At 47.0% G+C, this 25,690-nt stretch overlaps 1 protein-coding gene across 17 annotated transcripts in view; it reads left to right on the top strand.

Annotated features, from left to right (window-relative positions):
- The window catches only part of PLEKHM1 (pleckstrin homology and RUN domain containing M1), a 68,688-nt gene extending 44,823 nt beyond the window's left edge, over window positions 1-23,865 (top strand). For 5 of the 17 annotated variants that reach the window (XM_024104598.3, XM_065577686.1, XM_065577684.1 and 2 more), the window contains 8 exons: window positions 1,407-1,854; window positions 5,288-5,528; window positions 6,180-7,094; window positions 11,763-11,908; window positions 12,824-13,017; window positions 15,211-15,274; window positions 18,201-18,358; window positions 22,723-23,865. In XM_024104598.3, coding sequence (XP_023960366.2) covers window positions 1,407-1,854; window positions 5,288-5,528; window positions 6,180-7,094; window positions 11,763-11,908; window positions 12,824-13,017; window positions 15,211-15,274; window positions 18,201-18,358; window positions 22,723-22,852 — 2,296 coding nt within the window. In that variant the 3' untranslated portion in view covers window positions 22,853-23,865. The remainder of the gene's footprint in view (window positions 1-1,406; window positions 1,855-5,287; window positions 5,529-6,179; window positions 7,095-11,762; window positions 11,909-12,823; window positions 13,018-15,210; window positions 15,275-18,200; window positions 18,359-22,722) is intronic. The other 12 variants (XM_008167592.3, XM_042844829.2, XM_065577683.1 and 9 more) reach the window with 5 other exon arrangements.
- The last annotated feature ends 1,825 nt before the right edge of the window (window positions 23,866-25,690 follow it).

Genomic DNA, 25,690 nt, shown 5'->3' with positions numbered 1-25,690 from the left:
TAGATTCCAAAAAAACCTTTCATTTCTCGAGGTTATGAGAACCCATTTTGATTTGATTAGGTTAATGATGGAAAGATTTTTGGTTTGAGGTTATGCTGAGATCAAAATTGAGAGCAAAGGAGCATGAAACAGTCTCTTGACTGACCAGAGCACTGCTGCTAATTGCTTTTTACAGCTATGAATACTTATTGGTATTGGAAATTTGACACACAAACCATAGCTAGGCACATGCGTCATGATCAAAGCAGTCATGCAAAATTGCAATATGTAATTCTAATACATGTGCAAAGCTCTCTTCTGGTAGGGTGACCAGATGTCCCGTTTTTATAGGGACAGTCCCGTTTTTTGGGACTTTTTCTTATATAGGCACCTGTTACTCCCCACCCCCTGTCCTGTTTTTTCACAATTGCTATCTGGGGGACCTACAATAAATAGCAGTTAAAAGTAATGACTCAGGAGTGGTTTAAAAGCAAACTCCCAAGTATATTCAGGATAGGAATAGTTTGAAGGACGTATCCCAACTCTCTAGTTGGGCTGGCTTTGAACACTTTGGTATAGAAAGCAAATTATTTTTACCTGAACATTTATTTTTCTTATAAATGTGGTGATTCCCATGAGTGAATGAGGAGCTCTCACATTTTGACTTGGAGAGGCCATTCCATGACTGTGCAGAATACCCCTTTTTCCAGTCCTCAAGCTTGACACAGAAGCGGTACATCATGCCTCATCTCCAGTAAATTCTAACATGGATGTGCAGGGCTAACACACAGCAGTTTATCATAATTGGCAACCATAGACAACCAAGATGCTGTGATGTCACAGGGTTTGGATACACAGTACCTTCTAAAGAGGAAAATCAAGTAAGGATAGGGAAAATGTAGTTTGATTGGTGCAATGGTAGCATTTCTGCTGCTGCTTGGGACTCCAGGTTTCTGAGGCTATGGAGGGCGGACAGCTTGAAGAGTTGATGTCCTGGCTCCACCACTTCATCCACCCCAGTGGTTTGGTAGCTGGTATCTATCCCCAGCTTTGTGATTTGGTAGCTCTGCTTCACCCTTCCAGGAGCCCTGGCAACTTTTAAATCAGGATAGGTTGCTTGTCTAAAATAAATGCTCTAGTTCAAACAGAAAGTAAGGGAAGTCCTGGGGCCTGTGCTGAGCAGGAGATCCGAGTAGATGATCACGATGGTCCCTTCTGGCCTTAGAATCTATGAAACAAGTATAGTGGATTTATTAGAACCTAGACAAATGGCATGGGGTAGATCATTCAAGCTGTACAGTACTTCAGAGGCTGAAACCCTGAGGGGACTTATTTTTATAATCACATGACCTCTGAGAACCAATGATGTAGCAGACTTTGTTCGGTCTATTCACTTTTTTTTTTATTTGCCTAAACTTTGTTTTAAGGGTATTGTCTGAATTCAGCAAAGTACAGCAAGTCTCTGAACCTACAGAAGAACCGCACCTTCCTAATCTATTGGCGCCTGCCCCATTGCAGCCCGCACTTCCTCCTGCTGTCTCCAGAGCCTCTCACCTGCATTTAAATGCAACAGCGGAGAGCACTCTTTGTTCTGCACCGCTTCCTGACACAGATAACCCACAGTCCATCTGTGTGGACGATCTAGCTAAAGCCAGCAAGATATCAGATCCTCCTTCACATGTTACAGGAATCCAGTTGTTGTCTCAGCCAATCATAACACACAGTGGTGCAGCAGACAAAGATTCATCCCAACAGCTTTACATTATTAACCCAGAAGATAAAGATGGAACCAGTAAGATAAACGGTCATAAGGAAAGCCAAGAGGATCTCAGCCCAGTGACAGAATTCTTTCTTTCACCAGCAACAGCTTGTCCAGTAGGTGTTACAATTATTTTTCCATGTTCTTCGCAGCTAATCAAGTGGGGGAAGTGGTTAGGAAGCGTAAAAAGAATGTTATGTAGAAGGCAATGGGGACTTCCAGGTTGCTGTTCATTTTAAGTTAAGCCCCATATACAGTGGGTTTTGGTCTCCTTGTCACTCTGATACTAATCAAGAATACTGCTACATGTGGTACATATGCACAGGTTCACTACAGAGTTGAAATGAAAAATGTTCCTTGCTCCATACGTATTTTGCTGTAGCTGAAAGTCACACTGCTGCACTAGGCTTTGGAGAAATCAATACTAATTAGATCACCTGGCAAATGCATCACCAAAAGCTGTCAGAGCTAGGCAGTCAGGTAAGAGCCCAGCACGCATAACACTTACATGAAAGGGTGGCTGGATTTTTCAAAGGGCTCCTCACACAGTAGCTTCCATTGTTCTTGGTGGAGGGAGATGTTCTCAATGGAAGCTGCTGAGCCCTGCTGAAAAACTGGCCCTAGATCCTTTGCAGTTTGAAAGAACAGCCTGAGAATTGGCATTCCACAATGGTAAGTGACAAGAGAGTTTCTCTTGATTTGTGGTCCTAAGGGAAAAAGCCAAGCAACGACTGGCCACAGAAATAAATCCCCACTTTCCAATGGAAAAGATCTGCTAGGTGTTGCTACATGCAATGTCAAACATCTGGTCACAGAGGCCAGTGCAGGCTCGTTCTCTCCAATGCTCAGTCTAGTTTAAATGTCTCGAGTGAAGGGGTCCCACTACTTTTGTTGGCTGACTGGAATAATCAGCTAGATTTCACTGCTTGGAAATGTTTCCTGATATTCAGGCCAAATTGTGCTTTGCTTAATTCCATCTCATGACTCATCATTATATCCTAATTCTATTACCATATATCCTTAAACCATCCTAAACAATTTCTCTTGTTGATATCTACTCCTTTAAAATGCTCAGTGACCATATTATCTATTCTGCCACTTGGCTGTAGTTTGGTTGATCTATTCATAACCTCTGGATATCAACAGGAAATTCCATCGTGCTTAAATACCTGTTATTGTCCTGCATGAGTCATTCCTGATTCTAGAGTAAACATAATCTTCCTGTTCATTTTGTATATTGGGGCTGGCTGCCTTGTGTTTGGGGACTGTCCCTTTACCAAACAGAAGGGACAGTGTTTTTTCCCCAAAAAATAAGTGAATAAGATTTAGCTCACGGTCAAATCATAAGAATGCTTGAAAATTAGATGGAACAAATTAGCAGTGATCATTTTATTAGAGCAGCTGTTAAAGTGTGACTAAGGAATTGGTGGAAGATATCACCCAGTTGAACAGCTCAGAGATAATCAGTGTTTCTTATCATGAATTGAAGAGTCTGTGTATGAAATGGAGAAGTGCCTAATCTAAGGGAATAGGCTTAAACTAGTCTGGAGCAGGTGTCTGGGGTTATTGTTCTAGGGTGCCTATACCTGCTTGCAGAACTCCAAGAGCGGTAGGCGCCACGCCACAATACTGATAGACGTTTGCTTCAGGATGGGTTCAAAGTTAATGAGAAAACAACATATATATCTTTTCCCCAAAAAAATATAGTTTTCTTAGTTCATATAAAGATTCAGAAGACCAGACATCAGACTAGCAGTGCATGCTCTTTCGTTCCCTTTTTGGCTGAGTCCTTTTCCTTCTCATGCACTTTTAACAATAGCAAAAGTCCTCTTTGCCAGATGCATTAAAATAGGAGGTGCTGGAACAAATTGGTCAATTAAAGAACAACACATTACTAAGACCAGATAGTAGAGCCCTGAGTTCTGAAGGAACTTGAAAGCAGAGCTGCTGACCAAAATGTGCATCTCAAATTTACCTATGATACTGGAAGGTAGCAAATATGCTACCTGCCTCTTTAAAAAAACATGCAAACGGTGATCCTGGGCATTACAGTGATTAAAAATAGAATTTTCAAATGCCTAGATTGACATGATAGGACAGGGACAAACAAACGTGGCTTCTGATACTGGAAATTGTCCTTCTCTAATCCACTACAGTTTGAGGGCATCCACAAAATAGAAGATAAAGGAGAACTGGACAAATTCAGACTGGAAATAAGATGTAAATGTTAAACGGGGTGGGTTAATCATTGGAAGAATTTACCAAAGGTTATGGTGAATTCTCCCTCACTGGGAATTTTTACATCAAGATTGCATGTAGGAATTATTTTTTCACACAACGCACAGTCAGCCTGTGGAACTCCTTGCCAGAGGATATTGTGAAGGCCAAGACTATAACAGGGTTCAAAAAAGAACTAGATAAGTTTATGGAGGATAGGTCCATCAATGGCTATTAGCCAGAATGGGCAGAGATGGTGTCCCTAGCCTCTCTTTGCCAAGAGCTGGGCATGGGTGACTTGATGATTACCTGTTCTGTTCATTCCCTCTGGGGCACCTGGCATTGGCCACTGTCGGAAGACAGGACACTGGGCTAGATGGACTATTGGTCTGACTCAGTGTGGCCATTCTTCTGTTCTTATTATGTTCTTATTTCTTTTTTTTAAAGATTTGGTCTAGTTTAAACAGGAATTATGTTGGGGAATTCTACAGCCTGTGTTATACAGGAGGTCAGATTAGAGGATCAAGTGGTCCCTTTTGGCCTGGGAATCTAGGGATCTATGTAATTTTTTTGGACTTCAAAAAGCCACTTGGGCTGCATGGGTTTAACTGAGGGCAGTATTTGATCTTGCAGTTGTAGTTAGAAGACACAGTCAACTAGAAGTGTTCTATATGATTTAGATAAAGTACAAGAGCAGAAAAGTAGCTCAACTGAGGAGCAAGTATGTAGAAGCAGCTCAGCTTGGATGCAAACTTAATGCAAGCACCTGTTCTAAGAGCTCTGCAGCGCAGCACTAAGGGAATGGGGTGGGGGGAAAAGGTTGCCTAGTGTTGCTCATTTAGAAGCAGCAATAGCCAGATGTAGATGGCGTCTCATTCAGTACTTTGTGATGGTGGAAATGGCAGCTACAAAATTAGGTCTCTTTGATCATGGTGGGATAAATGGTGGATCCCTTGGGGTGTTTAGGAGGATGCTGAAAACTTCCCACCCTGACCTCCTGGTGAAGAATCTTGTTCAGTTAACTGCAGTGACCAAGGAGAGAGAATTTGTCTTGGCTATGCACTGGGGTAGGACTGACTAACTGACCAGTAATTAGATACAGAGAGCTGCTAGTGCAGCTTACAAACATTTGTAACTCATTAAAAGGTAAATATTCTTGAGTTTGTAGGCAGTTAAACCCTGACCCTTTATGTATTTATGTACCTGCTTCGTTTTATGTATGTGAGCGGTCCCACTGCAGTTAATGGTTCCACTCGTGTCAATTTAAGCATGGATATGTTTACAGGATTTTGGCCAAAGTTCAGTAATATTTCAGTTCTTTTTTTTAAATAGAAAAGAAGGAGTTGGATATCAGAAGACGATTTCTACAGGCCTTCTCCAGAAGGGAGCAGTAAAGGCCTAACTGATTCTTATGGGTCCTCTCTTGAGGGGGCCAGAGAAGGCCGGTCCACAGAACTGATCAGTGCACTCGATTTGGAGGGACCCTTCTTATCCTCTTCAAAGACTGGGAAGCCCAAGCCATCCCCTGACCAGGAACAAAAGGGCTTCCATGTTGTTCATCGCAGGCAGATCGGTATGTGCATTCCAACCAAGAATGGACCAGCTGGGAAATGGGATGAAAAGTCATCTCATTGAAGAGTCCATGCCCTTTTTTAGCCTTCCTTTCTGCTGTGGGTGCCTATATACTGGGGAGAGCTGGAAGTCAGCTTGTTCTTTCTGGAAACTACCTGGCAAATCCTCATTGTGAAATAAGTGGTTTACACCACATTATTCTGATCAGACCAGTTCTGAGCAGGTTTAGATGACACTGTTAATAACAACAGGGCCAATAGTGTCAGCTATGTTTGGGCTCCCAGTGTTGCTGAGTCCACATTAACAGTGACTGGAAATATTTAGAAAATTTCTCTAGTGTAGACAAGCCCTAAGGATGCCTTTCTCCCCCGTGGCTCAGATGTGTAATCACTGATACCAATGCAAAGTGCAGGCAGAGTTACAATTCTCACTGGGGAGTTTTTACACACTCGTTTTGCACTGGTAGCAATGCAAGGTGCATCGCAGTAGAGAGTAATGGAAAATCAGGCCATTATCTAACAGATTCAGCTGTGTCTATTGAATATTTTTAATGCTGTTTATTTGCATGCTAGTGTGAATTGTGTATTGGCTTTTCTCTGCTTTGTCTATCATATTCTTCCCGGTTTCATGGAAATGCCTTGTCTTCCCAAAGGTCTTTCCAATCCGTTCCGAGGCCTCCTGAAGCTGGGCAGTCTGGAGAGGAGGGGAGCAATGGGCCTCTGGAAAGAGTTCTTCTGTGAGTTATCCCCACTGGAGTTCCGCCTCTTCCTGGACCACGAAGAACGGATTTACAGTGAGAATTACTCTCTGCTGCGATGCGAGTCGCTGGGGCTGGTTCACAGTGATGGCCGGTTTGAGCTGGTGTTCTCTGGTAAGAAACTGTGCTTACGAGCTCCTTCCCGAGATGAAGCTGAGGACTGGCTAGACAGGATACATGAGGCTCTACACAAGTGTCGGCCTCAGCAAGAGGAGGAATGGGAGACGCTTGACTGTCCAGAAGACGACCTTGAAGGACACACAGTTGGAGTGTTGCTCAGTGACTCAGCTGCTTTGCTCCAGTACAACAACACAGCTGGAAATGCCTATGATTGGACGTCTTCTCTTGCACCAGAATTAGATGCCATTAAAGAATCAGTTCTTTATATGGATGTAGATAAAGCTTGGGCTCCTTTTATTTTTTCCTTGTCGTTAGAAGCTTTAAAATGCTTTAAAGTAAAAAACCATGAAAAAATATTAAGCAACAGCTATGGAATAGAGACAATCCAAGACATTCTTCCTGACACAAGTCTTGGTGGGCCTGCGTTTTTCAAGGTGATAACCTCTAAAGCCATCTTGAAGCTGCAAGCTGAGAGTGCTGATGCTGCCGCAGCATGGAGGGGGCTTGTTCGTAGAGTATTAACCTCATATCTCGAAACTGCAGAGGAAGCGCTGACACTTGGTGGCAATTTGGATGGGAATTCTCAGGCAATCTTGAAAAACACTGTAAAGGAAAATGGCTTTTTCTTACAATATCTGGTGGCCATCCCCATGGAGAAAGGACTGGACTCCCAGAGCTTCATATGTGCAGGTAGGTACATGTTGGCTTTGATTTGCTCACTTACTTCAGCCTCTGCTGGAGAGGCCAGGACTGGGTTAATGGGGCATCACAGCTGAAAGTCATGGCTATGACCTGTGGGATAAACATGGGCAAATCATGAGGAATTAAGTGCATGTTCTAAAGGATCAATATTCCAGTGACAAGTAATTTAACTTTAACAGCTTTATAGTACAAGTGTGACAACCTTCTTATGTAAAACATTCATTTAACCACAAACAAATACCTCCTAATATATGAGGTCATTTTGATTTAAGAGGATAACAATAATTGATTTCTACATAAAGCTTAATTTGCCTTTTCTTTAATATGGTATGTTGATTAAATTTGAAAAATCCCCTTCAGACTTCTCTGTCACTCCTATAAAGTTTCCTGTGCCCTATGTGTTTTTCAGCACTTTCTTTTAACTCCCATTTTATCTTTCCCACTCAGTCTCTAACTATCTCGGGTGTGTCTATTCATTTCTGAAACTTCAGTTCCTTCTGTCCTAATAACGGATATTCTGCTCTTGATAGATGGAAGCCGCAGACTGAGTGTTTTGCAGTGCCAGCCCAACTTCCTGTCTCTGCCAGGTGGAACAGCCTCCGTCTGAGCTTTGCTTTCCTCTGTCTTCAGTCATTTTATAACCCTTTAAACTGGCCTGATTGGGAATCTAGATTTTCCATCCAGACTTCTCTTTGCTGTCCGCCACTTGCGCTCTCTCAGGAGCAGCTTGTAGCCCATTTGTACTACCACAGGGAGAGAAGGAAGAGAAGGATAGGAGTTTAGAGAGAGACCCTGGCTCCAAGCCGTCTGTAGCTTTAGACTCTGCAATGCACTCTTCTCTCCACCTGCTGAGAGCTGTACCCAGCAGCCTGCTCCGTCAGGTTCTGCTCCCATGTTCACTGACTCCAGCAAGGGTGACTTGTTCCCCATTTGCCACACAAAGCCACTTACGTGGGATGTGACTAGCAAGAAGAAATCATTACCCAAGGTCTCACCAAAATGAACCCACAGGGGAAAGCTAGATCCAAGAATCCAGTTTATTTGGTTTCCATCAGCTCCTTCTAAGTGTTTCTACATCCCTAGCTGAGCCTGGACTTTTTTTTTATCTAGCCACAGAGGAGACTGTGTGTCAGCTTTACTAGCTGGTCACATCTATAGAAATAAGTCACACATTTTTAACAGCTTTCAGAGTGGTAGCTGTGTTAGTCTGTATCAGCAAAAAGAACGAGGAGTCCTTGTGGCACCTTAGAGACTAACAAATTTATTTGAGCATAAGCTTTCATGGGCTAAAACCCACTTCATCGGATGCATTCAGTGGAAAATACAGGAGGAAGATATATATACACAGAGAACATGAAAAAATGGGTGTTGCCATACCAATTGTAACGAGAGTAATCCATTGAGGTGGGCTATTATCAGCAAGAGAACAAAAAACTTTTGTAGTGATAATGAGGATGGCCTGTTGAAAATGAGCCATCCTGATTACCATTAAATGGGTTATAGCCCACGAAAGCTTATGCCCAAATACATTTGTTAGTCTCTAAGGTGCCACAAGTACTCCTCATTCTTTTTACATTTTTAACAGTGAGAGTAATTACCCATGGGAACAACTTATCAAAGGTCATGGTGGATTCTCCATCGCAGACGTTGCATCAGCAAGGAAAGATTCTGGTCCCTGTTGCTGCGTTGGCTCTGCAGGGCTAAGAGGAGTAAGACATAGATCATATTTGGATACAGACAAGGAACAGATCTGCTGAGTTAGACGCAGTTATTGTTTACATAGTCACTTTTCAGAGTAGAACCACAGTTCAGGGTGGCACTAAAACACCAAGTGTTACCAAATACAAATGTTGCCACCTTTAGTTTAATTCTGTTTGACTCTCACCTGATCTAATTCATTCTCCATCAGAACGTTCAAGCCCAGCGACGGGCAGTTACTTGGTTGGATACAAATTGAATGGATTCAGTTTAATATCTCAGCCTCCATTGATTCTAGTGAAGACAATGCCAAGGCACTCCTGTTAGATTGCTTCTTAGGCCTGTGTCAGGAAGGTGCAGGAGGGAGAAGAGGTGACACTGGAGACACCTGACTGCTGGACCGCTCTCTCCCACACCATCCCCCGCTTGCTGAGGAGCTGGCTGCAAAGGCAAACAGTAAGAATTGGGGGCCCACACCTCAAGTAGACAGGTCCTTGGGAGCCATGACCTGTCTGCTTTCCCCCAGGGCTTCCCAGAGAACAGCTTTCTCGCTAAGCAGATTTTTCTTTGTCCCTAGCTGGCCATGCCAGACTAAGGCTATGTGTACCCTGCACTTTCATCAGTAAAACTTTTGTTTTGTGTTTGTGAAAAAACACACCCCTGACCGACAAAAGTTTTACTGACAAAAAGTGCCGTGGATAGCGCTTTGTTGGCAGGAGATGCTCTCCCGCTGACAAAGCTACTGCCCCTCGTTGGGGGTGGTCAGGGGCGGCTCTAGGTACCAGCAAAGCAAGCACGTGCTTGGGGCAGTCCATTTGCAGGGGCGGCGGTCTCCAGCATGGGAGCTGAGAACCAACAGGGGGCCCTGGGAGCTGTAGTTCCTTGGTTAGCTCCCTGCCTATAGAGCCAGCCCTGGAGCAGGGAAAGAACTACATTTCCCAGCATTCCCTTGGCCACTACCAACAGAAAAGAGGGGGAGGGATGGGGGTAGCTGAGACCTCATGCTGCAGCATGCTGTGAATGGAGAGCTGCACTGTGAGTAGGGATACCATATTTTAACATTCAAAAAATAGTACACTCCACAGGGAGGGGAGGGTAGCCCCACCCTGCCCCCATCCACTCCCTCCAACTGCCCCCCCAGAAACCCCAACCCATCCAACCCCCCCTGCTCCCTGTCCCCTAATCACCCCCTCCTGGGACCCTTGCCCCTAACTGCCCCTTGGGACTCCATCTAAGCTTCCCTTCTCCTTGTCCCCAACTGCCCCCTCCTGAGACCCTCCCCAACTTCCGCCCTAGGACCCCACCCCCTACCTGTCCCCTGACAAACCCCCGGGACTCCCATGCCTATCCAACTGCTGCCTGTCCCCCTGACTGCCCCCCCAACCCACTGACCCATCTAACCCCCCCTTCTCCCTGCCCCTGATTGCCCCCCCGAACTTCCGCCCCATCCAGCCCCCCAGCCCCCTTACCGTGCCACTCAGACCAGCATGTCTGGCGCCACGCAGTGCCAGACACACTGCTGCATACATGCTGCCGTGCTCCCCCACAGAGCCACAAACCCCCCCCCAGCACCTGCCTTCCAGATTTGAACACCTCAAAATTCAGGAGTGCTCAAGCTCAGTTTGGGCGGCTGTTACTTCATTTCTCTCAAATCAAATATACTGATCCACTGTAACTTGCTGTAGAAAAGGTAGGATAAAATTGAGCAAGAAATGCTTCCCAGTGGTTATTAGGACTGGAATTGCTATTTTCAACAGCCATTGCCTTTTGTTTGTTTGTTTGTTTGTTTGTTTGTTTAAAAGGAAGACAGTGATATTGCATTGGCAAATTCCCCATAGAAACAAAGAGTGGAACAAAAGAATAATAAAGGCACCTCAACTTTTCCTCATTTATGTAGGACAGTCTTATAATATGCATCCAGATATCCTCCAATCACACAAGCTGAAAATTGTTCTACTTTACTGCAGTTCTGTAATCATATGGGAACCAATCCTGTCTGTGTTCTGTGCACATCTAAAAATCCTGCTGAATGACCTGCCATGGGAGCGAGTTACCAGTGACCCAGGGCTGCAGCGGAAGGAGGGTGTGGTGGGGGGAGAGGGGGAGAGAGCCCAGGGCTGGGATGGCAGGAGGTGGGGGGGGGCAATGGTGGGGAGGAATGAGGGAGCCCAGAGCTGGGGTGGGAGGGGGTGTGGGTGGGGGGGAGAGCCCAGGACTGGGGCAGCAGGGGGGTGTGGCGAGGAGCCCAGGGCTGGGACGGGGGGACAGCCAAAATTTTTTTTGCTTGGGGCAGCAAAAAACCTAGAGCTGGCCCAGTGGCTGGTGTCATTTTGTCAGCAGGAGAGCTCTCTGTAGACATAGCCTGAGACTCTGCCCCTATCTTTCTCTTCCCAGGAAGTAGTCTCACTACAATAGTATGCATGCCTCAGTAGTTGGAGTCAGTCATTTTCCTTGTTGTCTTGCTGCTCACTATTTGATTTTATTTATTTTAGTTTTCCACGTTTTTGTTTTTTCTGTAACTGCTTTGGTCAGCTGGAAAACTTTGGGGAAAACATCATAGAACTTTGATTTCTTATCTCCATCATCTGGACAGGATATACATTACCTACTATTTGCACTGCCCCACTACAGAGCAGAAAAAAACCTAATCCACTGGGAAGTACACGCTTCTTCCTTTAGCAGATCAATTGTCACTATTTCTGGATGCTCCCTCTTTAAATCTCCCTCTGCTGGATTTTCCTTTGTTACTTTTTCTGGTTTCATCATCTCATTTTCTCCTGACCTTTCTTTAGCCCTGAAGCACTGTGCTGCCCTGTAATAATTAGAGATGTGCTCTGCAACGTGTGGTTCCATACACAGCCAAAGTTCCCAAGGGCTGTGCTATTTGGACCCATCTTCAGAAGTGAATGAGGGGGCGAGTTTGTTACTCTCTCACTGTTCAATCTCTCTTCTTTTAAGGTTGCTCCAGACAGATCGGACTCAGTTTTGTGAAACCCAAACTTTGTGCATTCTCTGGCCTCTATTACTGTGACAGCTGCCATCAGGACGACGAGTCTGTGATTCCATCGCGCCTTATCCACAACTGGGACTTGACTAAAAGAGTAGTAAGTCTATGGATGGTCCAGGCAGGGGATACCTAATTCTTTAAAGATCCCCCCTACTCAGCAGAAAGGTTGATAAAATCCTGGGGTGGTGGTGGTAAAAATGGGGCAGTAGTGAGTAGAAGCAAAAGGTGATTTTACCCTGGTATATGGCATTGGTGAGACCAGTACTCGAATATTGTGTGCAGTTCTGGCATCCACGCTTGAAAAAGGATGTTGAAAAATTGAAGAGGGTGCAGAAAAGAACCGCAAAAATAATTTGAGGGCTGGACAAAATGCCTGACATTACAACACTGGGGGAGGCGCCGTCTGTTTAATTTTCAAAAAGATCAGGAGGTGAATTTATTACACTGAATCATAGTATATCATAGAATATCAGGGTTGGAAGGGACCTCCGGAGGTCATCTAGTCCAACCCCATTAAGTATCTTCACAGGGAGAAAATACCAAGCACTGAAAGGCTCTTCAGTGTAGTAGGGAAAGGCAGAACAAGAACCAATGGCAGGAAATTCAAGCCAGACCAATTCAAATTAGAAATAAGACACATTTTTTAACAGGGAAGGTGATTAACCTTTGGAACAAGCTGCTACAGGAGTGGTGGATTCTCCATCTTTTGGAGTCCTCAGCTCAAGACTGGATGACTTTCTGGAAGATGTACTTGAGTCATGATGAAATTCTCTGGCCTGTGTTATGTGGAAGGTGCAACGATCTTATGGTCCCTTCTGGCCTTAAAATCTATGAATCAGCACTTTTGATGCCCATTCGGTGACTGTTTCTTCCTCCTCTGTGTTTTCCTTTTAAACTTCCTTTGCAGATAGGCAGTGCTCCAACACCCATTGGAGTAACTGGGAACTCTTTCATCGATTTCATTGTGCTTTGAATTGAGCCCCTATCAATGCTTGTTTTTTCTATATTTTAGGTTTGTCGACAAGCTTTAAAATTTCTGAATCAAATCCGCAATCAACCTTTAATTAATCTGAAATTGGTGAATGAAAGCCTGTATGCTCACGTGGAGAGGATGAGTCGAATCTGTAGAAGCAGAGAACAGCTGAAACTACTTGGCGATTACCTTATAATGTGTCGCAGTGGGGCCCTGAAGGAGCTTAGCAAACGGTGAGGCCCCTCTAAGAATTCCCAGGCATCCTAACCTTACGGCAAGGCAGTGATCAATCCTGAACCCCAAATTGCCTTCCTCCCAACCTTTGCTTGATTCATCTCTCCTCCCTCTCTTCTGTCCTTTCCCTAAACTGAGAGAGGCCGCACCTTCAGTGCAAATCTTCTGGTTGATCTGCAAAGGACATGAGGTGCTAGATAGTCCAAAGCACCAAGTGATCCAGCCCTGGGTCCAAGGAGAGGGTCTGTCTAGTTCTGGAGCTCAGTAACTCTCTGGAGGAGACTGAATTAAATGAACTCATGGGAGCTAGAAACTGCTGGGTTTTAATCCTGACTCTATCACCTGCCTGACTGTGTGATTTGAGCAAGTAACTCATCCTCTCCCTTACTCCCTTATAAAATGGAGATGATATTTACCCACATCATGGGAGTTCGGGAAGATTTGCTAATGCCTTTATAGTCCTTGGAAAGCATGAAGTGCCGGATAAGTGCTAGCCATTGTCCTGCTAGCCACACTCTGCCTTCCAGCCAGGCCCATTTCATCAAAACAGTGGGTCAGAAATCACCTCCCTTCTTGAACTGAATAAGACAGAAAGCTGCGGGTCCATACATACCTTTAACACCTTGGCTTACCCTGTGCTCCTGCCTTCATTAGATAGGGTCCTGTGCATTGTTCTCTGCCAGCTTTTGCTTTTTTAGTACCCACCCTGTGGCTGTCCTGGAGATGGGTCCTGCTGTTGCAGGTGCTACTGGGGCCTGCCATATAGGGCGTGTGTGATATTCAGACTCAGCCCCCATCCAAAGCTCTGGGCACCCTTGAGCATACATTTAAAAAATTCCTGAATCAAATCTGCAATCAACCTTTACTCAGTCTGAAATGGGTGAACAAAAGCCTGTATGCTCACATGGAGAGGATGAGTCGAATCTGTAGAATCAGAGAACAGCTGAAACTACCTGGCAGGAGATGCAAAGTAAAAATGAAACAGAGCAGCACCTTCTCTCCCCTCCCCTCCACACACCCCATCTGTTCCCCAGTCCTGTGACCAATGCAGCTTAGAATCCCTCTGTGCACTTCCCCACTAGACAGCAGGCCCACCCTTGGTGTTTGTCACCTCTGGCAATCTGATCACATCTCATCAGAGTTAGCATTTTCCTTAAAGCCCCGGCTCTTGGAATCCTGTGATTACATGAATATCTCAGCTTTCGTGTTTAAAGTTTCTAGCCCACCTGGCGAAGAAAAAGCTGGAAAACATGACCGTGAAACACTCAAGCTAGAAGACAAATTAAAAAGATCCCAAATTATTTTTTTTAAATCTTCTGATTTTTAAACCAAGCTGATGATTTTAAGCAGCCTGAACCATGACTTTTGGATGCTTGTGACTGGCAACACTCCCTCAGCATCCTCAAGCCTTTGCCAGTGCCTGCCCAAAGAGATGGGCTTTCCAGTGATCCCAAAGGACAATAAACGGGAGCCATGCTGACCCACTGGGAGCAGACCACTCCAGAGGAAAGGGACCCTCACTGAGTGCTCTGCCAATAGCCCTCCTCACAGTTCTACCGAGGCCTCTCCTGATCACAGCTATGGCAGGTTGGGAGGGCCCAGGCCGTTGGATTTCAGAGAATGGTCATTTCTCACTGGTTAACTGGGTTTCTCCAACTCCCACTAACCCAGAAATCCCCCTGGTTTGTGCTGGGGTCCTTGGAACTGTTTTCCTCTGACTTCTCCTTTGGAATTTAATGGGAAGTTCTTGTAGCTTTTGTTCTTGTGACTCAGCAAGTTTTGAGCAGAGCTCTCTGAGCCAGCTTGCTCTGTGGTAGAGTGGTGCTGGAAGGGCTTTGTGGTTTTCCCTGTTTCCATCTGCTGTTAGGAGTTGTTCTACATCAGTTCTGGGCCCGCGTGTTAAGAGATGGAGGGAAAGAAATCATAAGAAAATACCATCCTGAATCAAGGCAATCTCCTAGCTTGAGAGGAAACAGCTGGGTAAAATTATATAATAAATATACTCTCTGACCATCTCTCAGACCATTTTTAATGTAGAGATAATGGGAACAAAATCTGTGATCAATAATAGTGAAGTCAGATTTGCAGTATTTTTCTTCAGAGTTTACGTCACCTGTTTCGTGTCCACCTCAAAGTCTGTCACAGCCCTGGTGAAATGTGTCTGACGTTTTTTGTTTTGTGTTTGTTTGAAGACTTGATCATCGGGACTATCTATTGGAATCGCCCCATAAATACAGTGTAACTGATCTGAGACAGGTAAGAGCTTTGACTGCTTTTTTTACTGTGTCACTGATGAAAATGTTTTGGTTTCTTTGCATGGAAAGGAAGCTGAAACTGACACTTTTTGCTACTTATAAAGGATCAAATACCTCACTTGGTACCTTTAATTCCTTTGCTCAGAGTATCTCTCTCACTGTGTGAATCTGTGTCTGTATATAGGGTACAGGCATATGGTGTTCAGTTCTCTGTATAATATGTAAGGCAACAATTTAGTCGTGCCAATTTTTAGTAAAAGTCATGGACAAGTCACAGGCAATTTTGTACTATATAAATACCCCTGACTAAACCTTAGGTGTTCTGTGGGGTGCCGCTGCTGCTGGGGGGTGGGGCTGCAGCTCGGGGCCCCGCTACTGCTGCTCCGGGGCCGGCCGCCCAAGCAGTGGCCGGTGTGGCTGGCCACCTCAGCTGCTCAGATGGCCCTGGGGTCAGCCACACTGGCTGCTGCAGAAGTCAGGGAGGTCCTGGAAAGTCACAGAATCGGTGACTTCCATGACAGGCTCAGCATTATTAATATGCACCTAACCTGAGCTCTAGTTGCATGTAATATATATTGATCCAGGGTTAACATATAAATTACACAGTCACAGGGCATTCACCCACGGAAGCTTATGCTCCAATACGTCTGTTAGTCTATAAGGTGCCCCAGGACTCTCTGTTGCTTTTACAGATCCAGACTAACACGGCTACCCCTCTGATACCGTCACAGGGTTCACTCACTGCTTGCGATGCCTCCTGCTGGCCATCCTGGGGATTAGCTCCATGCACGCTCCCTCCGCTGGTGTATTCCCCTGGTTTGTCTTGTCTCATCCTGCTACCCAACTCACTGCTGGACCTGCAGCTTCCTCTTCATGGCTTGGCCCTCTAGCCTGGACACCAAAATCCTCCCCTTCCAAGGAATCCAGAGGCCTTCCAGACCCTTCTGTCAGGGTGGCGTCTCCAATGCCTGTGCCACTATCCAGTGGCTGGTAGGGGAACCCAGGCCCGCCCTCTACACAGGTTCCAGCCTAGGGACCCTAGAACAAGGAGCCATGGGCTATATTGCCTTAGTCCTCACTGCTGTTTCCCTGGGCTTCTTCCTACTCTACTGGCTTTCCCCCCTCTAAATTTAGCAGGTTCAGAGAGTGACTGCAGCCTGCCTTCCTGCAGCCAGCTACATGGCTATATGCTGGCTCTGCCTGTTCTGCACAGCTGAGCCTACTCCTAATTAGTGGCCAACTCCCTGGTTCCTCCTCCAGGTGCACCCAGGGGAGTTAATTGGCCTGCCTAGCCACCTTAACTTCTTCCAAGCCATTGTGGGCAGACACCCCACCACATACACCCAACCTCAATCCAAACCCTGCACTTCTCCCACCCCTCCCGTACAAAGAAAGGATGGATAGGCTTCAGAGCGTGCCCAGACGGGCAACAGACACTGGGTCTGTCAGCCCAAAGAGTGAGGAGAAAGTTCCAGAGTTTGGGACCCTCTGTTTGGAATGCCCTGGCTGCAGCCCCGACTTGACCAGATCTGGGGAGTTCATGGGCAAAACGCAAGGAGGGATGGGGTGTCTCTAAGGTGCACAGGACTCAAACCATAACACGTTTCTTCCACCCAACTGCACTCAGTGATGGTAGGTGTCTGGGTGAATATGAGAGGCCCTGCTACAGTCTCTGGGGCTAAGTCACCAGCCGGATTTTCTCATGTCAAAACTGGCCCTTTGCTGTGCCCTGCATCCCAACAGATGCTGGGAGTCAACCTCCGTTATTCCTATGGTCAAATCTTGGGATTGTAGCAAGCACCTAGATGATGATGCGTGCCATGGGACAGACTGCGAGAGAGGGAGTCTGCTTGGTAGCCAGGAACCAAACTAGATAAATCTGTATCGTTCTGCGTCAGCAGCTGGAATCGCATCCAGAGCCAGTACAGCCTTTGGGGTAGTGATGCCTGTGACTCTCACAGCTACATCTTGCACTAAAAGACTAGCTCCTCGGCGAGCACAGCCGGGATCGCCCACATCCAAAGCCTTATCCCAGCAAGGTGCTAGCGGTGCAGTTCAGCCAGCACACAGCTCTGCAGCAGTTAAATCCCACTTCTGCCTCGACTCACAGCTGAAGTGGGACGTAGCTGGCATATAGTCCCTCTGCCCAGGAGTGCATTTCTCACGGGGAGAGTAAAGACATTGCACCTTCAGAGTGTTTTGGAACCCACATATCAGTTGTATGCAGCCCGCATCCCAATCTCCCCCAGCAGCCTCACATATGCATGGAACAGGAGAGGTGATAGAACGGATCTCTGCACATCCGCAGACCGAGCAGTCTTGGGAAAAGGAGAGACGCACACCAGAGAAAACTCAGGCTATGGCTACACTATGGACCTTACAGCGGCATACCTGTACTGCTACAGCTGTGCCACTGTGAGATCTCCCGTGTAGCCACTTCGCCAGCAGGAGAGAACTCTCCTGCCGGCATAATTAAACCACGCCCAACAAGCAACGTTAGCTGTATCGGCAGGAGAGCCTCTCCTGCCGACACAGTGCTGTCCACACCAGCACTTTTGTCAGTGAAACTTATGTCCGTTAGGGGGTTGTTTTCACACCCCCGGCCAACACCAGTTTTGTGGACAAAAGTGCTAGTGTAGCTAAAGCCTTAGTTTGACTCTGCTCCTAGCTGAATTTGCAGGCCTGGCAGTTAGTAAAACACCTTTTCACTTGCAAATTGAGCAGAAGTGCTCTGGAGTCCCCCAGACCTGGTATGGCTGGAAGCAGTCACAGTATTAGTCTCTTTCTGAGTACGGCCATATTTTCAAACAGCATTAACCACCAGTGTGTGTGAAGCAGTAGCTCGAGGTTGCACAACGAAGCTACACAGCAAGAACCCACACAGACAAACTTCCCCAATGTTATTTTAAGTTTTCTCTGTTCTGCAGATAGCTGATGGCATATTTGAAGTGTACCTGCAATCTCTGATCCAGTTTGCTTCCCACCATGTCTATAACTGTGACCTCTGTACCCAGCGGGGCTTTATCTGTCAGATTTGTAACCACAGCAGCATCATTTTCCCCTTTGAGTTCGACACAACCACCCGGTGAGTGAAGCTTTCCATTGTAACTTCCTGTCATGGGACGTTTAGCGTGGAAGGCCCAGGAAACTCCTGACTGGCTTTGTCAACTCTTCCTCCTGCAAGGGAAGGCTGTTCGGAGATTTGATGGGAAGCAGGTTTTGATGTAGCCTGTCTGTCTGTCTTAGGTACTTTTCTGATCCCCAGAACTGTAGTATTCAAGTGCTTCATAATCTTTAATGCATGTACCCTCACGTACCCCTGGGAGGGAGGGCAGGGCTATTATCTCTGTTTTACAGGTGGGGGACTGAGATTGAGCCCTGGGCTATGCTACAAAAATTAAATCAACAGAGCTACCTCACTCAGGGGTGTGAAAAATCCACACCCCAGCGGCATAGTTAAACCGACCTAACCCCAGGTGTAGACAGTGTTAGGCCGACGGAAGAATTCTTTCATTGATTTAGCTACTGCCACTCGGGGACGTGGAGTAACTACGCCGGTGGGAGTACCCTTCCTGTCGGCACAGGTCATGTTTACACTGCAGCACGGCCCCTGTTCCCTTTCAAGTGTAGACAAACCCAAAGGGACTCACCCAAGGTCATACAGGGAGGCTGTGAAGGAGCAGAGACTTGAACCCAGGTCGCCTAAGTCCTAGGCTAGTGCCCAAAGTACTGGGCCATCCTGTCCTCTCCTGGGTGTGTTGGGTAAGAAGATGGTGACTAGACAGCTGCCTGTTGCCTGTGCTGAGAACACAGGCCTAGTATTGGGCTCCTGAGGCCACACCTAGGCTCCTAAACAAGTGGCCTGGCTCTCGAAAGTGCTGAGCCACCCAGCAGCTCCTATTGGGTCCAGAGGGAATTTGACTCCAACAGGAGTCCTTCAGAAAAAGGCAGTGCAGCCCTAGGGAAGCTAATAGAAGTGGTGGGAGGGGAAATCAGGATGGTTGAGAGAGAATTTCCAGAGCGAGTAGGAAAAGAAATGTGCTAACTCTGTCAGCAGCATTGAAACCTGCAAGAGACTCCGTGAACAGAGCTCCAGGGTGCACAGGAGTCAGTGCCCTAAATTCCCAGACATGGCGTTCAATCCTGCAAAGTGCCCTGCAGAGCTCTGGCCCTGATCCACTTAAGCACATGCTTAATTTTAAGCATGAGTTATTCCATTGATGCACTTTTGAAGGTTATAAATGGGCTCAAAAATAATACTGCAAAGATTGGAATGTCTTTTTATAAATTGGTGGGACGCCCTCGCCAGGGACACCGTGTTCAGTTCCGATCACCCTGTTAGAACCAGCGATAGCAGGAACAGGAGCTCAGAGGCAGGGGAGTCGAGGTCCCGAGAGATTTCCAAATGGTGAGCGTGAAAAGACTGGTGGTCTAGTAAATGGACAAAGAAAATAGTGAGTGGTCTGAAATGCTTCCCTGTGAAGAGAGAGCGAAACTGTTGAGAGCAGAGATGACTAAGGGGACAAAATCCTGACTGGAGCCGAGACGGAGACCGCACACTCCTGTTTACCCTTTCCTACAACACAGGAATAAGGGACAGTCAGTGAAAACGAAAGGTAAAAAATTTAAGATGGTTAAAAGGAAGCATTTGTTTACACTATGCAAAATTAACCTGTGGCACTCAGTGCCACTGGATATCATCAAGGCCCAACACCTGCGCAGGTTTCGGAAAAGGATACACTTACATTAACAGCGCGTGTCTGCAGCTCTGTTAGCTAGCATTTCATGTGTTTTAAAGTATACGTACCCTCCTTTGAGGCCTGATCTAACTGCCCAGGACCAGGGGGAGAGGTTTTCCCCCATGGCAGGTTATTCTGTAATTGACCAGTGCAGGATTTCTTGTGCCTTCCTCCTAAGCAGCTGGGGCAGCATTTGGAGATGGGACACTAGCCTGGCCATTGATACGCTCTGGCAATGCCTGTATTACTATACTGACCCTCGTAGCCAGTCTGGAAGTTCTGCAAGAGATTTGTGGGACCATGTGGGCCAGCTCATCAGGACTAAGGAGTGTTTCCAGTCTGGATGTGCCTAGCAGAATGGCTTGTGATTTCTGCCCCCTCAGCCTAGGGCCGGGACTGCTCCACATTCAGTGTCTAACATGAGAGCCCCAGCTGACTTTTTTCCCCATATCTTCTGACTTAGCCAGACCCAGACCCAGAACATGTTGGTCCCAGGCGTCCAAGAGGAGATGCGCCACCCAGCTAGCCCTGGGGTCAGAGGGGCACATCCTGTTGACTGTGATCTGGGGCTGTTAACCTCATCCCAGTGAAGCAGGCTGCTGTTGCTCTTTGCCATGTGGAACAGCTGGCTGACGGGGTCATGTTATATGTGACTCACAGCAGGATATGTCTGAAATGCCTCCTAACAATGTGTGAACAACATTGTCATTTTCACATGAGCGGCAGACGTTTCCTGAAGCCGTTCTCCTGGCAGGTGGAGGGTGCAGTCATTTCCTTTTGGCAACAACTCACTGGGTATTTCTACACGGCAGTTAAACACCCCCGGCTGGCCCACGCCAGCTGACTTGGGCTCGTGGGGCTCAGGCTGTAGGGCTGTACGATTGCTGGGTGGATGTTCGGGCTCGGTCTGGAGCCCAGGCTCTGCGACCCCATGAGTGGGGGAGGGTTGAAAAGTGGCACATTGGCCACGCCAACAGCGTAAGTCTGTGCTGCAGGCAATGGGCTGTGGAGCTACAAAACTGCCCAGCCCTCTTGCAGCTCCTCAGCAGGTGCCTGCTGTATCGGGGAGCTTTCATCCTTTCGTAATGGGACTCCACAATCCACTGGATTATACTTAAAGGTCCAGTTCTTGTGAGTTACACAGGTGTGAATCCACAGAAGCCAGGGGAATTACTCTGGATGTACACCAGCATGACCCAGAGCAGGATTTTGCCCTAGCTCTTTCAGACAAGAACAGTGCTGTATGTTTTTGTGGCTTCCCCACTTTAACATCAGTGCAAACGCTGTTTTTCTCCACTTCCTTTGGATTTTCCCTCTGCTCTCAACACCTGGGTCGCCTGTTGTTTCTTTGGTGTGTGGAACTTGTCTGCTGTATACAGAGCAGCCCCAGATTTACAGCATCAAAGTGCTTGTCTCAAGTGTGATATCTGTTGTGTGTGAGACATTTGCATTTCACCATAATTGGTGTCATTTAAATCTAGCTTGGGTTGCCTGAGTTTGCCCTTTCAGCAAGCAAGATTTGGACATGTAAGTGGATTAGATAGGGGGAACAAAGCTAAAACAAGAAATATAGTACTTCTTGTATCACTGGCAGTCCCTGAACTTTCCCTCACTCTGCCCAAAATAACCAGTTAACCAGACTTTACTACAGAGCCTGTTTTGAATAGCTTGATGCAATGTGTAATTTGCTGCTCTTTACATTCCATGTTCATTGCAGGCTCTGCCTCAGAACAGGGATGCCTCCCAGGAAATTCATGCCTATGCAGTGAGCCGTCCATGATCACCGCCTAGCTAATCTGGCTTCCGCCATCCCCGTAGCTTAGCAAGATCAAAACCTAGTTGGTGTTTTCTGCTCAGTCACAGAAATCAGAAGGCTTTTCCTTCCCAAGGCGTCCCCTTCTGCCCATCTCAAGGGTGCCTGCAGACACTTCTAGTGTCTCCTCTCAAGCAATGTCTGCTTCTAGCTGTCTGGCAGCACTTCCTGCTCTGTCAGATATGAGCACAGTCTGGTCCCAAAATGGGGCAGGGAGGATGTTGGGGGAGGTCATGGCTGGGCCCTTGACGCAGGGAATAGAGGCAGTGTGTTCATTGTTACAGTCGTTCTGAAATTGTTGTTTGCCCTTTGTCTGTGCTGACTTGCATTTAAAAATGAACCTTTCCTCATCGCACAGCAACATCATTAGCTAGTTAAAATCACTCAGCACGTCCCCCGCCCCCAGATTTTAGCAATTCAACCTTCAATATTTTCATTTTCTTTTCCACTTCTTACGAGCTTTTTTCTGCTCTGACATTTATGTGCATGCAAAACCCTCTTCTTTCGTAGTGTTTCCCTCATGTTCTTTTATGTGGAAACAGTAAATAACATTCCAACACCGAACTGACATGGAGGCACGAGGCTCTCCTCCGGTTTTCCAACTGTATTTAGTGGTTGATGGAGGTAAATTATCTCCATTTCTTTGATTGATTTTTGCTGCTGGCTGGCGGAGTTAGTTTATTTGTTTGTTAATATTATGCTGCTGGCTGGTGATTGATAAGTCTAATTATTGTCAGAGCTTATGTATGGATGGGGTGGGAGTTATGTTGAATCTGAAGAAATAGAAATAAACTCTCAAGTTACATTCTCGCGATGTGGGGAATCTATATTCTCCGCCCTAGGCCCAGTGATCCATGTGTTGCTGAAGAGATGATTTTGCTTTTGCTTTTCTTGTAGATGCAGAGATTGCAAAACTGTCTTCCACAAGTGCTGCCAAGACAGCATGAAATCTTGCCCCCGCTGCGAACGCCGGCAGAAATACCAGCAACAATTGCAAGCGGACGTCCTCGTGAAACCAAATATGTAGTGAGCAGCTTCTCACAGATGGACTCTACACAGGGCTTTGCTCATCTGCAAACTCGTGACCTGGACACTGTGCAGAGGAAGGGAAAAGGGAGTGTATGCCAAGTGCCATTCAGTCCTAGAAAATACATTCCTACCACTGGTTGGAGCAGCTCCTGTGTGCAGATGTTCACCAAGGTAGGAGTAGCCTAAACCATACAGTGCTGTGAGGATGCCGAGGACAGGTGCAGCTCCTCATGTACAAGCAGAGGCTACTGCTCGTGAGTGCTGAAAAGAGAGCCAGTGAAGTAAAAGCCTGCTGGAAAAGCTCAGTGACTCGCCAAGTAATGGTGCTTTTATTCAAACTAATCTGGTGCTGCTTACTTTTTGCTGAATGTCCCTCCCTGTGAAAGAAGTGTGCTCCATTCACTGAGCTCTACGGGTCCCATCTTAGAGGAGATCCTACTTGGGATGGAAAACTGATCGATTTCCTGTGTGTAAACCACAAGGTTTGCAGTGGAGTGCCTGTAATGGAAGTATGTTAAAGGTCTAGTTTTTTAGGATATTCGCAATACTGAAAGCCAGAATTTTTCATACATGACTTTGCACAGGAACTGCATCTCGCCTGCTTGGGAAATAAACATAGCAGCTACCTGCAGCCAAACTGCAGGGGAACTTTTCAAGAAAAACAAAAACAAAACCTGAAGCTGACATGAAGCTCTTGTGCCTTTAGCACTTTGTCCACAGCAGCTGCCTGGTCCTGCTGTTTTCGTGCCGTGTGCCAAATGGCTGGGCTTATCCTGATGTTCAGACGTCCCCCTGTGAGAGGAAAGACCATTCTTCTCTTCTGCAGAGAAACTGCTGGCTCTTCCGCATCTAGCATCCACCAAGGAAAGAGGCCTTTTAAATAGCAAAACAAAAAATCCCGATCCTCCTGGGCCGCTACTTTTTATTTCTTGGCCAATAACGAGGCTGCTACTAGATTTTATTTTCCTTTCACTCTGATATGGGGATTATTAAAGTTTATCTAACAGGGAATATGTCCTTTGTGGAGGTTGCTCCTCTTGCTGGTGGATTATGGAAAAAGCTTTAGACTGGCCTGGAATCCAGTTTCTACATTCTCAGTGGAAACACCTGCACAGTGAAGAAATAAATTGGCCTACAGCATGGTATTATGTTACCCAGGGTAGATCCTTACCTTTGTTTTAATTACAAAAGAGGCCACACTTTTAGTAAAGGCTTCCTTGGTGTTTAACTGACTTTGTTGGGACAGGCAAGTGGAAATGAAATTGTGTGTTGGATTTTGCTCCAGAAGAGCTTTGCATTTGTCACTCGTTTTTCCCTTAATGGCTGAGCAGTGATCCTGAATCCAGCTTGTCTCTTTCCCACCCCCCTACTCCCCTTTGCATCCAATACTTTAAGTGCAGCTGGTCAAAGGGGGTGCAGACCTGGAAACACATGTTTTACAACTCTCACTGGGTTTCTTACAGCCCTGCTGGGAGAGGGAGAGGGGAGGCTCTGACTGATTGGCTGCTTTTCCCACTGCCCTGCCTCCTGCGGTAGAGCAGCCAATCAGAACTGCTGCAGGAAGCAGACAGCGCTCCCTCTCCCTCTTCTCTCAAGAACTGAAGCCATTCTCACATGAAGGGAGGGGGAGAGTGATGAGCCCAGCAGCTCAGGGCAGCTCTGCTCCCCCCTCCCATCCAGTGAGCAGCAGGATGGCTCCTAGCCCCACCCCCTGAAACACCAGGCCTGGGAATGGGGGGAGGAAGCAGATGTGACATCGCTGTCACTCAGAGAGCAGCCCCCACTCAGATTTGCTCTCGCTGAGCTGCTGGGCTTTCCTCCTCAGCTCCTCCCCCTGTTCCCTATCTCCACGGACACTCCACTCTCCAGCTGCCCTGTCTCGATCCGCCTCCGACTCAGCTCCCTCCTGCTCTGGCCTCTTGCTAAATCGTGGAGTTGCTTCTCCAAGAGCTGCCTTTGGCCCCTGCCGAACCCCCTGACATCTGTAACCTTCTCCGTCTTGTGCCGCTGCTGCTGCTGCCTCCCCATGTGCCCAAACCCCGCTGCTCACACCACGTCGTTCCCCCCCGGGCTGCCTGTCTACTAGGACATCATTTTCAAGCCCCTTGTCCTCAGCTGCAAGGCTCCTGCATGATCCCACTGTCCATATCTCTGCTGCCATTTCTCCCTCTCACTTCCTCCCCATTCTTGTCTTACAGCTCCCTTTGTCTCCTTCCCCCGTAGTGTTGTGCCCTATGTCCCACTGCTCTCTGCCTCGTCCCTGAAGCATCCTTGATCTCCTCCTTGAGTCCCTCTGAATTGGGAACTCCCACAGCCCTCCATTTCCATGCCTTGCCATGGGCTTGTCTGTCTCTTTTAACTCAGACTGAACCCTCTGGGGCAGGGGCCTGGGCTTATCTCTGCGTGTGAATTGACTGCACTGTGCACACACGTGTTTTATAATAGCTCTCATGTCTGCTGTACCTTGCAGTCCGTGCTTCTTGCACTCTTGAGAGTTGTTCATTCTATGGGCAGAGTCCCCAGTGGGACCAGGCTGCCCAGCAGCACACCCTAAACTCCACAGCAATGTCAGTGCCACAAACTAGCCCTAATCCTATACCTCACCCTCACCCCAGCACAGCTGGTGATACTAAGTTCATGGTTGATGGAGGAGGTTGTGTCCGTTTGAACCGACAAGAATCTCCACCCAACTGAGAGATCTGTGAAGTGCTTGTGAAAACCCCATTGCACACCAGCCTGGTACATGTGCAGAGCCCTGGCTTCCTGTTGTTCTCCCAGGGATTTCATTGCTGCCCGGAGCCTTCCATGTGACTTGTCACTCACTAGGATTCAGTGG

Source organism: Chrysemys picta, chromosome 24 (assembly GCF_011386835.1).
Source record: "Chrysemys picta bellii isolate R12L10 chromosome 24, ASM1138683v2, whole genome shotgun sequence".
NCBI classification, from domain to species: domain Eukaryota; kingdom Metazoa; phylum Chordata; order Testudines; family Emydidae; genus Chrysemys; species Chrysemys picta.
This window is presented reverse-complemented; position numbering and strand designations above follow the sequence as displayed.